We start from the raw sequence: 18,136 nt of genomic DNA, 5'->3' as shown, positions 1-18,136 counted from the left end.
AAGCCCCGGCTGTCTGCTCTCCGTTTCCAAGTGTCAGGTTTCAGACCCTACATTTGCATAAGTAGTGACGTGTCACATTTTCTGGCCTATCCAGACAAAGAATGGATTATCTCTTCCTCTGAGCTGAGCTTGGGAGAAGGAAAATGAACGGTGACAGTCAAACGAATCCAGCCATTGTGGTTTCATCTCGGTGTGATATGCTCAGCCCGATTTACCTCTTAACGAAATCATTTCGTAGAATTGAAACAAGACCACTTTGTCTGGGTCAGAGAGAGACAAAATCACTTAGTGCTTAAAGCGGAAGTTGTAACGCAGACTCTTCATGGAGTCTGCAAACATTGCATGGACCCACTCCAAGTCACATACCGCCCCAACAGATCCACAGATGAGACAATCTATTTTGCAATCCGGTACTGCTCTTTCCCACCTGGACAAAAGGAACATCTAAGTGAGAACGCTGTTGATTGACTACAGTTCAGTGTTCAACACCATAGAGTCCTCGAAGCTCATCACTAAGCTAAGGACCCTGGGACTGAACACTTCCTTCTGCAACTGGATTCCCGACTTCCTGATCGGCTGCAACAAAACATCCCCCATGCGGAACCTCAACACGGGGCCCCTTAGCGGTGCGTGCTCAGTCCCCTCCTGTACTCCCTGTTCACCCACAGCCACGCACGACTCCGACACCATTAAGTTTGCAGAAGACGGTGGTGGGCCTGATCACCAATGACGATGAGACAGCCTATTGGGAGGTCAGAGACAGTGTGGTGCCAGGACAACAACCTCTCCCTCAACCTCAGCAATACAAAGTCGCTGATCGTGGACACCAGGAAACGGAGGGCCGAACACGCCCTCATTTAAATCAAAAAGGCTGTAGTGGAGCAGGTCGAGAGCTTCCAGTTCCTCAATGTCCACTCCAATAAGGAAATATTATGGTCCCCACACAGCAACCCAGTGGTGAAGAGGAAACAACGTTTTTTCCCCCTCATGAGGCTGAACAGATTCAGCCTGGGCCCTCAGATCCTCACAAAGTTCTACAGCTGTACCACTGAGAGTTGCCATCACTGGCTAGTATGGCAACTGCCTGTCCTCCTATCACAAGCCACTACAGAGGATAGTGCATAGTACAGGTTGACACAGGAGTTCAAATCCATTCCTGTCCAGTCTTTCCTGATCACACAACAGGTCTATAACCCCGGAACATTCCTGTCCAGTCTTTCCTGATCACACAACAGGTCTATAACCCCAGAACATTCCTGTCCAGTCTTTCCTGATCACACAACAGGTCTATAACCCCGGAACATTCCTGTCCAGTCATTCCTGATCACACAACAGTTCTATAACCCCGGGAACATTCCTGTCCAGTCTTTCCTGATCACATAACAGTTCTATAACCCCAGAACATTCCTGTCCCTTCCAGATAAAAATAATCACTCTGGCCCCATGCTCATTTTTGCACGCAGAAATATGTAGACCATTGTGTTTGATTAGGAAGTATTGGAAATAATTTCAGAAATGCAAAATGCGACAGTGATATGTGGTCGTCTGACCTAGATCTTAGTTAAATGCACTGACTGTAGGCCGACGTCTCTGTGGATAAGAGCGTATTCTAAATGACTTAAATGTAGACTGGTTAAGACTGAAAGATGAGGACAGACACCCCCAACAGGACTGTCTGCTCAGCACTGCAGAAATCTGTAGCCAACAGCCGAGCTTTAACAGATCATAAAACCTGAGTGGCAGGACTGCATAAGTCAATCTATGTTTATTTCCCTCCTCACCTCAGACAGCAGGGCTTTAGTTAAATAAACAAACTACTGGGCCTGATGGTAAAGTTGTTAAGAGCAGAACAGCCATGCTTCTTCAGGCTGCTTGTCCCTCTCTCTGGTTGGCAGCCTATTTGATTAAACCACAGCCCTTTTAACAAGCCGTGTTCTGGTTCCTTTCCTGTTACAGACGACTCCATCAAATGTAGATAAAACGTGGCTCATTCTTTGGCTCTAATGTTAATGATGGGTCCTCGGCTACAACGTTTCAACTCCTCTACTGAAGGCTTCCTCATTTAGCCTACTGATGCAGGTTGGTATCTGAGGTAGCCAACTGGAGAGAGGCGCGAGAGTGAGCTGATGGAAGGGGTCAGGAATCCACTGGGACCCCCTGTACATACTTCCTATATATAGCCATGTTATATTATATACTCCCTGTATATAGTTATATTATATACTCCCTGTAAAACAGCCATGTTATATTATATACTCCCTGTAAAACAGCCATGTTATATTATATACTCCCTGTAAAACAGCCATGTTATATTATATACTCCCTGTAAAACAGCCATGTTATATTATATACTCCCTGTATATAGTTATATTATATACTCCCTGTAAAACAGCCATGTTATATTATATACTCCCTGTATATAGTTATATTATATACTCCCTGTAAAACAGCCATGTTATATTATATACTCCCTGTATATAGTTATATTATATACTCCCTGTAAAACAGCCATGTTATATTATATACTCCCTGTAAAACAGCCATGTTATATTATATACTCCCTGTAAAACAGCCATGTTATATTATATACTCCCTGTATATAGTTATATTATATACTCCCTGTATATAGTTATATTATATACTCCCTGTAAAACAGCCATGTTATATTATATACTCCCTGTAAAACAGCCATGTTATATTATATACTCCCTGTAAAACAGCCATGTTATATTATATACTCCCTGTAAAACAGCCATGTTATATTATATACTCCCTGTAAAACAGCCATGTTATATTATATACTCCCTGTAAAACAGCCATGTTATATTATATACTCCCTGTAAAACAGCCATGTTATATTATATACTCCCTGTATATAGTTATATTATATACTCCCTGTAAAACAGCCATATTATATTATATACTCCCTGTATATAGTTATATTATATACTCCCTGTAAAACAGCCATGTTATATTATATACTCCCTGTATATAGTTATATTATATACTCCCTGTAAAACAGCCATGTTATATTATATACTCCCTGTAAAACAGCCATGTTATATTATATACTCCCTGTAAAACAGCCATGTTATATTATATACTCCCTGTATATAGTTATATTATATACTCCCTGTAAAACAGCCATGTTATATTATATACTCCCTGTAAAACAGCCATGTTATATTATATACTCCCTGTAAAACAGCCATGTTATATTATATACTCCCTGTATATAGTTATATTATATACTCCCTGTAAAACAGCCATGTTATATTATATACTCCCTGTATATAGTTATATTATATACTCCCTGTAAAACAGCCATGTTATATTATATACTCCCTGTAAAACAGCCATGTTATATTATATACTCCCTGTAAAACAGCCATGTTATATTATATACTCCCTGTAAAACAGCCATGTTATATTATATACTCCCTGTAAAACAGCCATGTTATATTATATACTCCTGTTATAGTTATATTATATACTCCCTGTAAAACAGCCATGTTATATTATATACTCCCTGTATATAGTTATATTATATACTCCCTGTAAAACAGCCATGTTATATTATATACTCCCTGTAAAACAGCCATGTTATATTATATACTCCCTGTATATAGTTATATTATATACTCCCTGTATATAGTTATATTATATACTCCCTGTAAAACAGCCATGTTATATTATATACTCCCTGTAAAACAGCCATGTTATATTATATACTCCTGTAAAACAGCCATGTTATATTATATACTCCCTGTATATAGTTATATTATATACTCCCTGTAAAACAGCCATGTTATATTATATACTCCCTGTAAAACAGCCATGTTATATTATATACCCCTGTAAAACAGCCATGTTATATTATATACTCCCTGTAAAACAGCCATGTTATATTATATACTCCCTGTATATAGTTATATTATATACTCCCTGTAAAACAGCCAGTTATATTATATACTCCCTGTATATAGTTATATTATATACTCCCTGTAAAACAGCCATGTTATATTATATACTCCCTGTAAAACAGCCATGTTATATTATATACTCCCTGTATATAGTTATATTATATACTCCCTGTATATAGTTATATTATATACTCCCTGTAAAACAGCCATGTTATATTATATACTCCCTGTAAAACAGCCATGTTATATTATATACTCCCTGTAAAACAGCCATGTTATATTATATACTCCCTGTATATAGTTATATTATATACTCCCTGTAAAACAGCCATGTTATATTATATACTCCCTGTAAAACAGCCATGTTATATTATATACTCCCTGTATATAGTTATATTATATAGCCAAAACAGCCATGTTATATTATATACTCCCTGTAAAACAGCCATGTTATATTATATACTCCCTGTAAAACAGCCATGTTATATTATATACTCCCTGTAAAACAGCCATGTTATATTATATACTCCCTGTAAAACAGCCATGTTATATTATATACTCCCTGTAAAACAGCCATGTTATATTATATACTCCCTGTAAAACAGCCATGTTATATTATATACTCCCTGTAAAACAGCCATGTTATATTATATACTCCCTGTATATAGTTATATTATATACTCCCTGTATATAGTTATATTATATACTCCCTGTATATAGTTATATTATATACTCCCTGTATATAGTTATATTATATACTCCCTGTATATAGTTATATTATATACTCCCTGTATATAGTTATATTATATACTCCCTGTATATAGTTATATTATATACTCCCTGTAAAACAGCCATGTTATATTATATACTCCCTGTAAAACAGCCATGTTATATTATATACTCCCTGTAAAACAGCCATGTTATATTATATACTCCCTGTAAAACAGCCATGTTATATTATATACTCCCTGTAAAACAGCCATGTTATATTATATACTCCCTGTAAAACAGCCATGTTATATTATATACTCCCTGTAAAACAGCCATGTTATATTATACTCCCTGTAAAACAGCCATGTTATATTATACTCCCTGTATATATAGCCATGTTATATTATATACTCCCTGTAAAACAGCCATGTTATATGAACTTAATATTTGTATTCGTTATTTACTGTGTATTTATTGCTTGTGTCACTATTTCTCTGTTTTAATGCATCTTTAAATAAATATACATTGTTAGATAAGGACGCATAAGTAACCATTTACCTGTTGTTTACGAAGCACGTGAGAAATAAATATATATTTTTATCCCTACCTTTCCAGCCAGAGCCGGAATGTTCATGGAGTTGGTAGCGAAGCCCATCCCAAAGGCCATAGATGACTCCACCCCCAGGAACCTAGCAACCAGCTGTTCCAACTCCTCATGGATGTCCAGGTTACCTGGACACAGCAGGAACAGAAAGATGCATGTCAGCATAAAGTGTGCATGTCAGCATAAAGTGTGCATGTCAGCATAAAGTGTGCATGTCAGCATAAAGTGTGCATGTCAGCATAAAGTGTGCATGTCAGCATAAAGTGTGCATGTCAGCATAAAGTGTTCATGTCAACATAAAGTGTGCATGTCAACATAAAGTGTGCTTGTCAACATAAAGTGTGCATGACATCAGAAACAGATGTACTAAAACTCACTGGGATCCAGGTCCGTTACAGTGATGCTCTAAATCAACATCACTAAAACTCACTGGGATCCAGCTCAGTTACAGTGATGCTCTAAATCAACATCACTATCCATTTTTAACTCAATACAACAACACAAAGATGCACTACCCCAGAACAACAGCTTGCTGCACATAAAGGCCTGACATAAATGACGCATGGAGGACGACTTGACTAGAATGTTAATGTCCAACATGTCGTTCTACTCTGTGCTCTGTCAATGTGGGGTACATGACAACAGAGGACTTTTGATTCCTTGTTTCCTTTCAAAATGGCAAAACTACTAAAGTAGACGGCACAACCAAGCCCAACAACAGAATGAGTGGGCCAGTTTGTCCCCAGAAGGTTGTCTGCAGTGGATATTTTACCAACGGTGTGTATCAGCGCTTCCTTTTAAATAACATTAGCCATTTAGAAGACACGTTTATCCATGCGACGTAACAGTCTCGCGTGCATACATTTTAGGAACTGGTGGTACCGGGAATCGAACCCACTATCCTGGCGTTGTAAGCAACATGCTCTACCTGCGGTCCACAGAGTGGTTTAAAAACAAAACGGGCCTCGTCCCCAACAAGAAAGTGATTATATCCACGTCTTACCCATCTCATAGCGGGTGCTACCCACTCCAACGCCATAGTGGTGGGTGGACTCTGTGGCAGCGTCGGCACACCTCCCAGTGTTCTCAGCAAAGCCCAGGTAGTTATATGAACCCATGTTGATCACGTCTTTCACCAGCTTGCCTGTGTGTCTGGATAGAAAGAAAACTCTGACGAGACAGAACTACTGTTGTGTTGGAGGAGGTCTGAGCTCACATTGTCCTGGATTTAAAAACCTTCTGATAAAGCTTAAACACACCAAACCAAGGCTTCTGTTTTTTGGGGGGTTTTATACTGTACTTGTGAGTTTTGACAAGAAGCAAGAGTAGCTATCGTGTTGACAATAACATCAGGTTTTGTTTTTAACTTGTTCTTGACGGGTTCCCTAACACTTACATGTAGTTGTGACAACAGCATATCATGCCTAGCAAAGAGTGAATGAGGTTAACCATTACCACACAACGATACGTGACAGATATTGTCTGTTGGTTTCTACACATCACGTTCGTCCCCAGATAGACTTCCCTCTCTTATCATTGTAAGTAGGGCAATGACCTGTAGGTGATAGAGGGGGCATGAAAGACCCTTCCATGACATTTGGGACGGCAGCGTAGCCTAGTGGTTAGAGCGTTGGACTTGCAACCGAAAGGTTGCAAGTTCGAATCCCCGAGCTGACAAGGTACAAATCTGTCATTGAACAAGGCATTTAATCCACAGTTCCTAGGCCATCATTGAAAATAAGAGTTTGTTCTTAACTGACTTGCCTAGTTAAATAAAAAAAAATAAAACATGGCTAGTTCTCACACAGACTCATCTACTCCCTGTAAAAGCCAGGTCCAGAGTGTACAGTAGCAAATACAAACTCTAACAGTTATTATGGTTGGGATGGGCCACTCACTGGAAGGTCCAGTTGTAGTCTTTGGAGGCCCTCTCCAACAGGTCCATCTTGGCTCCTGGAACACTGCAGATCGGCCTGTTCCAGTTGTCACGGATACGCATGTATAGATTCCGGGTGTAGAAGTTCTCAAAGTCCTGGTACAGTGGAACAAAGTCCTAGAAAACACAGAGACAGACAGAGTCAGTCATTGTTGGAATCAATAACACGGTCTGAATTTATGCAAACACACACGCTTTCAAAGAAATAGTTTGACCTAACTGTTCAAAAGCATTTGGTGTGCACTAGCTGTTGCCAGAAAGAGTGTGTTTATAGACAAAGCACATTTCTCACAGGAATAGGTGTCTTTTACAGCTTCAGGACAACTGGTTTGGCATAGTGGTTACACTGAGCATTGCGGTTTACAGAAAAAGGTTTTGAAAAACGCTAAAGCTGTAGTGGAATGTGAATGGAGAAATCACCTTCCCTGTATTGTTCAGGCATATTTCACACCCTATTCACAGCACCAGAGTAAATATTAGCACTGTAACAGCCTACATCACAAAACCGTTTTAGAGAGGGGTTTTAGAGGGGTGTTTTAAAAGTGACATTTTAAAGCAGAAGCAATTTGTTTTTTTTATTTAAATATTTGTTTTTATACCTTTATTTAACCAGGCAAGTCAGTTAAGAACAAATTCTTATTTTCAATGACAGCCTAGGAACAGTGGGTTAACTGCCTGTTCAGGGGCAGAACGACAGATTTGTACCATGTCAGCTCGGGGGTTTGAACTTGCAACCTTCCGGTTACTAGTCCAACGCTCTAACCACTAGGCTACCCTGCCGCCCCAGTGCATGAATGGCAATGAAGGACGGTAGACAGAAGTTGCCCCTAACCAGTAACCACTGACACAGGGTCAGCCATTTCTCCAAATCCTTAACTTCTTGGTGACAGGGGGCAGTATTTTCACATCCGGATGAAATGCATGCCCAAATTCGACTACCTGCTACTCGTCCCCAGAAAATAAGATATGCATATTATTAGTAGATTTGGATAGAAAACACTCTGCAGTTTCTAAAACTGTTTGAATCATGTCTGAGTATAACAGAACTTATTTAGCAGGCAAACAATTCAGATTTCATTTTTTTTTTTTGAGGTCACTCTTCAATGAGTTTTCAATGAGAATTCAGATTTCTAATGGACCTTCTTGTAGTTCCTATGGCTTCCGATGGATGTAAACAGTCTTTAGAAATTGGTTGAGGTTATTCCTTTGTGTAATGAAGAGGTACGGCCATCTTGAACAAGGGTCACTTGAAGTGTATTGTTAGATAGAGGCGCGTGACCAGAACGCTTCAGTTTGTTTTCTTCCTGTATTGAACACAGATCATCCCGTCTTCAATTTTATTGATTATTTACGTTAAAAAATAACCTTAAGTTGTATTACAAAAGTAGTTTGAAATGTTTTGGCAAAGTTTACAGGTAACTTTTGAGATATTTTGTAGTCACGTTGAGCAAGTTGGAACCAGTGTTTTTCTGGATCAAACACGCCAAATAAATGGACATTTTGGATATATATCGACGGAATTATTCGAACAAAAGGACCATTTGTGATGTTTATGGGACATATTGGAGTGCCAACAAAAGAAGCTCGTCAAAGGTAAGGCATGAATTATATTTTTATTTCTGCGTTTTGTGTCGCGCCTGCCGGGTTGAAATATGGTTTCCCTTTGTTTAAGAGGGTGCTATCCTCAAATAATAGCATTGTTTACTTTCGCCGAAAAGCCTTTTTAAAATTCACAACAAGTGTAGCTTTAATTTGCTATCTTGCACGTGTGATTTAATGAAAGTTAGATTTTTATAGTAATTTATTTGAATTTGGCGCTCTGCATTTCCCCTGGCTTTCGGCCAGGTGTGACGCTAGCGTCCCACATATCCCAGAGAGGTTAATGGTTAAAAAAAAAGAATTCAGGGGCGGGGTAATCAGATTCAGGGGCGGGGTAATCCGATTCAGGGGCGGGGTAATCCGATTCAGGGGCGGGGTAATCCGATTCTAGATCAGTCAGCGAGGAAAAAAACACCCATCCAAGACAGGAGCTAAACAGAAAAAAAGTGAATAGCCTCCAAGGAAAAAGTAATCTGCATCTCTTACCTTCTGCTCTTCCCTTTCTCTGGCTACATGGCACTTCTCCATGCCCCAGTGCCGGAGGAAGTCCCGCAGGTACCCGAAGATGGTGAGGATCCCATAGCCCATGTATGTGAGAACCGCCACAAGCAGAGGAGTCTCCTCAAACTGCTCCACAAACGCTTTGTTGTACAGGCTGGCCTTACGAACAACATGGTTGTTCTGGAGAAGAAGAAAATACAGACAAAACAGAAGATGGTTGTGTTGCTGACTGGAAGGGAGTTGGTGTCCATCTTTTACATGCAATTTTGGTCATGCAAAAGAGGGAGCATTGGAAACACCATTTATTGAGTCTGTTCTAATGTTAGAGTTTTCTGCAGACATCACAGGTTAATGGTGGTTGCACCATTGCAGTGTCCCATGGGGCACACCCAAGCTGAGAAAAGATCAACAAAATGGCATTTGAGTGAATAAAATGGGCCATTGATCACAGAAGTGTGAAACGAAACTACATAGCACAAATACAGAAGTGTTAAACGAAACTACATAGCACAAATACAGAAGTGTTAAACGAAACTACATAGCACAAATACAGAAGTGTTAAACAAAACTACATAGCACAAATACAGAAGTGTGAAACGAAACTACATAGCACAAATACAGAAGTGTTAAACCCAGCATACTGTATCTCTCTGACTCTCCTTACAAGGTCATGGTAAGTCGCTCTGGATAAGAGCGTCTGCTAAATGACTTAAATGTAAATGTTTACTTTTAGTCAGGCCTAATCTGTTTGCTCTATAGAAACATGCAGAAGATTTGAGAGTCGGAAATTTACATACACCGTCGCCAAATATATTTAAACTCAATTTAATCCAGGTAAAAATTCAGTTTTAGGTCAGTTAGGATCACCAATTTAAGAATGTGAAATGTCAGAATAATAGTTGAGAGAGAGATTTATTAGTATTTGGTAGCATTGCCTTTAAAATTGTTGTACTTGGGTCAAACATTTCAGGTTACCTTCCACAAGCTTCCCACAATAAGTTGGGGGAATTTTGGCCCATTCCTTCTGACAGAGCTGATGTAACTGAGTCAGGTTTGTAGGCCTCCTTGCTCACACACGCTTATTCATTTCTGCTCACACATGTTCTATAGGATGGAGGTAAGGGTGTTGTGATGGCCACTCCAATAATTTGACTTTGTTGACCTTAAGCCATTTTGCCAAACATTGGGAAGTATGCTTGCGGTCATTGTATGCTTGCGGTCATCTTCCTGACTTATGTATTGAAATGTTGCTTTAATATATCCACAATTTTTCTTCCTCATGATGCCATCTATTTTGTGAAGTGCACCAGTCCCTCCTGCAGCAAATAACCACCACAACATGATGCTGCCAACCCCGTGCTTCACGGTTGGGATGGTGTTCTTTGGCTTGCAAGCCTCCCCCTTTTTCCTTCAAATATAACGTTGGTCATTATGGCCAAACAGTTCTATTTTTGTTTCATCAGACCAGAGGACATTTCTCGAAAAAGTGAGATCTTTGTCCCCACGTGCAGTTGCAAATCGTAGTCTGGCTTTTTTATGGCGGTTTTGGAGTAGTGGATTCTTCCTTGCTGAGCAGCCTTTCATGTTATGTCGATATAAGACTTGTTTTACTGTGGATATAGATACTTTTGTACCGGGTTCCTCCAGCATCTTCACAGGGTCCTTTGCTGTTGTTCTGGGACAGATTTGCACTTTTCGCACCAAAGTACGTTCATCTCTTGGAGACAGAAGGCGTCTCCTTCCTGAACGGTATGATGGCTGCGTGGTCCCATGGTGTTTATACTTGCGTACTATTGGTTGTACAGATGAACGTGGTACCTTCAGCGTTTGGAAATGGCTCCCAACGATGAACCAGACTTGTGGAGATCTACAATTTTTTTCTGAGGTCTTGGCTGATTCATTTAGATTTTCCCATGATGTCAAGCAAAGAGGTACTGAGTTTGAAGATAGGCCTTGAAATACATCCACAGGCACACCTCCAATTGACTCAAATGATGTCAATTAGCCTATCAAAAGATTCTAAAGCCATGACATTTTCTTGAATTTTCCAAGCTGTTTAAAGGCACAGTCAACTTAGTGTATGTAAACTTCTGATCCACTGGAATTGTGAAACAGTGAATTATAAGTGAAATAATCTGTCTGTAAACAATTGTTGGGAAAATTACTTGTGTCATGCACAAGGTAGATGCCCTAACCGACTTGCCAAAACAGTTTGTTAACAAGATATTTGTGGAGTGGTTGAAATACGAATTTTAAATGACTCTATCCTAAGTGTATGTAAACTTCCAACTTCAACTCTATGCATGCAGCTTAGATCCTTTGATTAAATGGTTTGTCAAAAACAGTGGGACAAAACAGACCCCTGAATACAGTGACAGTGTTTTTGATCCCTCCTGCAAAACCAGATCCCCTGGACCCTGGGCTCAGAGGGTTTTCATTGAGGCTGAACTGTGGCTTATTGTGTTGAAAACTAAACTCTCAAATCAAATGACCTAAAGTCAGTCAGCCTGGTCACCCATTAAACCCTGGCTGCTTAGCAACCACATGTGACCCAGTCATGCTGCTCTCTACCTTTATGGTGGGTGAGCGTGTGAACTACGTGCTCAATGCAGCTCAGAACTGATCAAACTGGTCCCAGAGTCATTCTCCCATCAGTGATGATGAAATAGCCCTCTAAACTACACCACTAAACCACATACAGGTCTAACAGCTAACAACTAGACCTTGAAGCGAACTGAAAACGCAAAGAGAAATGTTTAAAGTCAAATATACCGTTCAGAGGGAGCAGTTAGTGACCTCGGCCCTCCAGCCACTACCACAGACTACAAAAACCAGACGGATCATATCTGAACACATTTTATAGCTGTGCATTAGCAACCGCCCGAAGACCAACTGTCGTGTGAGGAACAGTAGTCTACAGTACAGGGATCTAATAGGGTGTTTCCTGTTCCATGAAAAGAGAGGAGTTCCACACATCCAGGAGGTGTCTCTGTCACATGAGCTAGATGAAGAGGTCTATTAGAGGGCAATGCCAACAAAGTGAATGCCTAGGGGGCTCTCCATTTTTGCCACTCCTAAACCTAATCTTTATTAAACTCTCCAGGGTGATACAACACCAGGAGTATCAACCAGGGAGGATAAGGAGGGTACTGTTGTATTATCGGCATCACTAGCTCAACAAAGATCACGTTTGGGTTGAGAGCAACAACCTGTTAAAGGGGACAACCGGTCAGTTACGTTGAATTCAAAATGCTCCAAATTCCAATGCTTATGAAGGATGAATTCCTGTCCCCAAGACACTTGTTATTAAGATCAGACGGTAGTATATAGGTCAAGTGTATAGAGAATATTACTCCAGCAACAGTGTGTGAAAACCTTGTAAAGACTAACAGAAAACATTTGACCTCTGTCATTGCCAACAAAGGGTATATAACAAAGTATTGAGAAACTTTTGTTATTGACCAAATACTTATTTTCCACCATAATTCATAACTCATCCAGAACGCCGCAGCCCGTCTAGTGTTCAACCTTCCCAAGTTCTCTCACGTCACCCCGCTCCTCCGCTCTCTCCACTGGCTTCCAGTTGAAGCTCGCATCCGCTACAAGACCATGGTGCTTGCCTACGGAGCTGTGAGGGGAACGGCACCTCAGTACCTCCAGGCTCTGATCAGGCCCTACACCCAAATAAGGGCACTGCGTTCATCCACCTCTGGCCTGCTCGCCTCCCTACCACTGAGGAAGTACAGTTCCCGCTCAGCTCAGTCAAAACTGTTCGCTGCTCTGGCTCCCCAATGGTGGAACAAACTCCCTCACGACGCCAGGACAGCGGAGTCAATCACCACCTTCCGGAGACACCTGAAACCCCACCTCTTTAAGGAATACCTAGGATAGGATAAAGTAATCCTTCTCACCCCCTCCCCCCTTAAAATATTTAGATGCACTATTGTAAAGTGGTTGTTCCACTGGATGTCATAAGGTGAATGCACCAATTTGTAAGTCGCTCTGGATAAGAGCGTCTGCTAAATGACTTAAATGTTAAATGTAAATAATTAGCAAATAAATTCATTAAAAATCCTACAAGGTGATTTTCTGGATTTTTTTCTCATTTTGTCTGTCATAGTTGAAGTGTACCTATGATGACAATTACAGGCCTCTCATCTTTTTAAGTGGGCGAACTTGCACAATTGGTGGCTGACTAAATACTTTTTTGCCCCACTGTATGTTATTACCATGTTGTTTGGTTTCTATACAACCCTTTCATATCTACATTGCCCGAGGGGTAAAGGAAAAATGGTTCAATTTAGAATTCCGCAGTAGCCTCGTGTGTCCAACCACCCCAAACTCCCAACATATCAAAGCCCAGCTGTCAGCGTCCCTTTTCCTCATCCTCTCTCCTTCTGTCCTCAGAGACATTCAACCCTCCCAAGGACACTTCCTATAGCCAGCAGCCATTATCCCCAGGGGGAGGCTTGTGTTGGGTCATGTGTGTGTTGCCTGGGAGACAAAGTACTCCTCTGCAGTTGTGTTGACCAACCAACTGCCCAGCCTCCCCGTTCTGACATGTACTCTGCATGGTAGTGTCAGTGTCAGAAGAACTTCTACAACACACAAACTACATGTTCACGTGTTTAAATGTTTAGTCTTTTAGGTTATGGTGTTAGACCCCAGTAAGACCATCTGTCATCATTGGCTTTGGCTAATTGGGGGGGGGGTCCTAAAAAATCTAATCGTCATGTTATGCAAACTGGAAACCACATATCCTGAGGCCGCATGTATTGTGGCTGAGGATTTGAACAAAGAAAATTTGAGAAAAAGGCTTCCGAAGTTCTCACACAGACTGTAGTACTCGCACTGCTAAAATACTCGACCACTGCTACTCCAACTTCCGGGATGCTTACAAGGCCCTCCCCCACCCCCCTTTCGGCAAATATGACCATGACTTAATTTTGCTCCTCCCTTCCTAAAAGCAGAAACTCAAACAGGAAGTACCTGTGCTAAGAACTGTTCACCACGGATATGACCAATCGGAATCCACGCTTCAAGTTTGTTTTGATCACGCGGACTGGGAAATTATCCTGGTAGCTTCAGCAAATAACATCGACGTATATACTGATACGGTAACTGAGTTTATCAGGAAGTGTATAGGAGATGTGGTACCCACTGTGACTATTAAAACCTGCCATAACCAGAAACCGTGGCTAGATGGCAGCATTTGTGCAAAACTGAAAGCACGAACCACCGCATTTAACCATGGCAAGGTGACTGGGAATATGGCCAAATACAAACAGTGTAGTTATTCCCTCCGTAAGGCAATCAAACAGGCAAAAGGTCAGTACAGAAATGAAGAGGAGACGCAATTCAACGGCTCAGACACAAGACGTATGTTCCACCTTCACTCCTCAACACTGGGGTTCCAAAGGCTTGATCACCAACAATGACAAGACAGCCTACAGCAAGGAGGTGAGGGATCTGGGAGTGTGGTGCCAGGAAATCAACAAAACAAAGGAGATGATTGTGGACTTCAGGAAACAGCAGAGGGAGCACCCCCCTATCCACATCAACAGGACCGCAGTGGAGAAGGTGGAAAGCTTCAAGTTCCTTGGCATACACATCACTGACAAACTGAAATGGTCCACCCACACAGACAGTGTGGTGAAGAAGAAGCAACAAGCTCAAATCTCAGGAGGCTGAAGAAAATGTGGCTTGTCACCTAAGACCCTCAAACTCTTACAGATGCACAATTGAGAGCATCCTGTCGGGCTGTATCACCGCCTGGTATGGCAACTGCACCACCCGAAACCGCAGGGCTCTCCAGAGGGTGGTGTGGTCTGCCCAACACATCACCGGGGGAAAACTACCTGCCCTCCAGGACAATAACAGCACCCGATGTCACAGGAAGGCCAAAAAGATCATCAAGGACAACAACCACCCGAGCCACTGCCTGTTCACCCCGCTATCATCCAGAAGGCGAGGTTAGTACAGGTGCATCAAAGCAGGGACCGAGATTGAAAAACAGCTTCTATCTCAAGGCCATCAGACTGTTAAATAGCCATCACTAGCACATTAGAGGCTGCTGCCTAGATACATATACTTGGAATCACTGGCCACTTCAATTTATGAAACACTAGTCACTTTAATAATGTTCACATATCTTACATTACTCATCTCATATGTAAATACTGTATTCTATTCTACTGAATCTTAGGCTATACCGTTCTGACATTGCTCATCCATATATTTATATATTCATCATTCCTTTACTTAGATTTGTGTGTATTGAGTATATGTGCAATTGTTAGATATGATTCATTAGAAATTACTGCACTGTCGGAGCTAGAAACACAAGCATTTCACTAAACCCGCAATAACATCTGCTAAACATACGACCAATAAAATGTTATTTGATCATTTAAAACCCGGATAGGAGTTTGGAGTTTATAAGAGTGACTTTATGTCGTAAATGATTCCTTTAAAAGTGTGTTTTGGGAAAACAATGGTGAAAATGAGTCTAGCATGTGGCTGATTGTTAATTAGTTAGTAAACTAAATAACCTACACAGTGAAAGCATAACAGCCTATGATTATGCTGTCTAACACCCATAGCCTATTCTTCAGTCTAATCGAGGGGTCCAGGATGACTACAGGACAGAAATAACACACTTCACAGAATGGTGCAAAGAAAACAGACGCATTCTTAATGTAAAAAAAACAAGGAAATGACAAACTTCAGAACCAATAGAAGATGACACCGGGCCAATCCACACAGCCTCAGAACCAATAGAAGATGACACCGGGCCAATCCACACAGCCTCAGAACCAATAGAAGATGACACCGGGCCAATCCACACAGACTCAGAACCAATAGAAGATGACACCGGGCCAATCCACACAGCCTCAGAACCAATAGAAGATGACACCGGGCCAATCCACACAGCCTCAGAACCAATAGAAGATGACACCGGGCCAATCCACACAGCCTCAGAACCAATAGAAGATGACACCGGGCCAATCCACACATACTCAGAACCAATAGAAGATGACACCGGGCCAATCCACACAGCCTCAGAACCAATAGAAGATGACACCGGGCCAATCCACACAGCCTCAGAACCAATAGAAGATGACACCGGGCCAATCCACACAGCCTCAGAACCAATAGAAGATGACACCGGGCCAATCCACACATACTCAGAACCAATAGAAGATGACACCGGGCCAATCCACACAGACTCAGAACCAATAGAATCAATGGGGCAATACAAATACTGTGGAAATATAAAATCGACTCAAAACTCTCGGATTGCAAACACAGAACAGACATACAAAAATGGACAACGACTGTATTTCATGAGGAGATCAAATAAATCCCCGGTCATTAAAATAATATCAGCCATATTCTAAACATACATTGTTCCGTGTTCTCACTGTCTGTTTCCAAGCCTGGTACAATCAGCTATCCATCTAAAAACAAAAACTACACAAAATAGTAACGCTGTCAAGCGGAATCAGTGGAGTTAAACTCAAGAACATAGAAGCGCTGTTCTTGGAGTTGTGAGGGCAGGAGCGAGACCTAACTGACACACCCACTCAACCAGGAGTACCTGCTAACATCACCCCGTCGACACAGAGTCCATCTTTACAGAACCACCCGAGCCCAGAAACCATTCAACCCCACCAGTATATGTCAATTGAATAAATAACAGATCCCTCCCCCATACGACCTGTGAAGTGTAACCACATGTGTTGCCGATGTAGTTGTTTGTAACTTATATATAATTGATGTACCTATGTGGTGATGCTTTGCTGTGTTGAGATGCAAGCCACATTTTCACAAAACGGACACGATAAATAATGATTATAATTCAGCACATAATTCAACACATTCTGAGGCTTAATCACTTCGTCACAAAGCATCCACCCTATCAAACTTGTTACAATGACTCAACTTCAATACTAGTTTTTTTTTAAAGCGACAGATCAACATAGTTGGAATAAGTCGCTACATTTTAATGGGCTGTGTTTATTCAATCTATATTTTAGGCGGATATCCTAATGGTCATTCCCTCTTCTCATCGAGCGGTAGTAGCAGTAGTGTTGACGGGTGGGCCTCACCTCACTCGGGCGCCGATTCTTCTGTTGCGGTTGTTGGAACAAGCAATTATTCTTCACGAATCCGTTCCTTCTCGATGATGTCTTACCGTTGGATGTCCGGTGGAAAACATCTCCATTTGTCAGTTTATTCGCCGAGCTCTTGGTCATACTTGGTGGCATTTATTCGCCTGAATATCCAGGTTTGTATAGTTACGTGCCCGGGACCTCTCTTCTCTTCTCTCTGTGTCTGGAGAAACTGCAAATACCCAATATGAGATTACCGGAAATACACGCCCCTGTTAACTTTCAGCGACCAATGAGGAGTTTATGACGTAATGTAAAACTGAATAAATACGGGACTAGCCATGTAAATTACCATCGAAAGAGCCTGTAGTAACCTTTTGAATGGGTTTACGATTTTTTTTACAGTGAAGTATCACCTCACTTGTGAGTAAAGGACTTTGGTCATGTGCCATGGCCTACAGGAAAACAGTCTAAAGAGACGATTTTCCTTACACCCACCCACTGAGCCAGATGTCCCTGAATAGCATGTTTGTGAAAATAGTATTTTTGTGACTAACGCCACCTGTTTAATGTTTACAGTTAATCGATTTACAATCCTCCAAGATGACAGAATATGTTTCCTCACCCATTCAGTCTACAAGATACCTAGTCTCAACCAATTAATTGTATCCCAAATAGCACCCCATTCCCTATGTAGGGCATTACTTTTGACCAGGACCCATAGGGCTCTGATGAAAAGTAGGTCACT

General features: G+C 41.2%; 1 protein-coding gene across 1 annotated transcript in view; it reads right to left on the bottom strand.

Moving 5' to 3' along the window:
• Positions 1-17,632, bottom strand: part of LOC123995393 (serine palmitoyltransferase 2-like) — a 47,978-nt gene extending 30,346 nt beyond the window's left edge. The window contains exons 1-5 of the mRNA XM_046298966.1: positions 17,386-17,632; positions 9,260-9,454; positions 7,137-7,291; positions 6,242-6,390; positions 5,242-5,366 (exon numbers count right to left, since the gene is read on the bottom strand). Of these exons, the coding sequence (XP_046154922.1) occupies positions 5,242-5,366; positions 6,242-6,390; positions 7,137-7,291; positions 9,260-9,454; positions 17,386-17,544 (783 nt within the window). The 5' untranslated portion in view covers positions 17,545-17,632. The remainder of the gene's footprint in view (positions 1-5,241; positions 5,367-6,241; positions 6,391-7,136; positions 7,292-9,259; positions 9,455-17,385) is intronic.
• Between the last annotated feature and the right edge of the window lie 504 nt (positions 17,633-18,136).

This window comes from Oncorhynchus gorbuscha, linkage group LG14 (assembly GCF_021184085.1).
Source record: "Oncorhynchus gorbuscha isolate QuinsamMale2020 ecotype Even-year linkage group LG14, OgorEven_v1.0, whole genome shotgun sequence".
In the NCBI taxonomy this organism is placed as follows: domain Eukaryota; kingdom Metazoa; phylum Chordata; class Actinopteri; order Salmoniformes; family Salmonidae; genus Oncorhynchus; species Oncorhynchus gorbuscha.
This window is presented reverse-complemented; position numbering and strand designations above follow the sequence as displayed.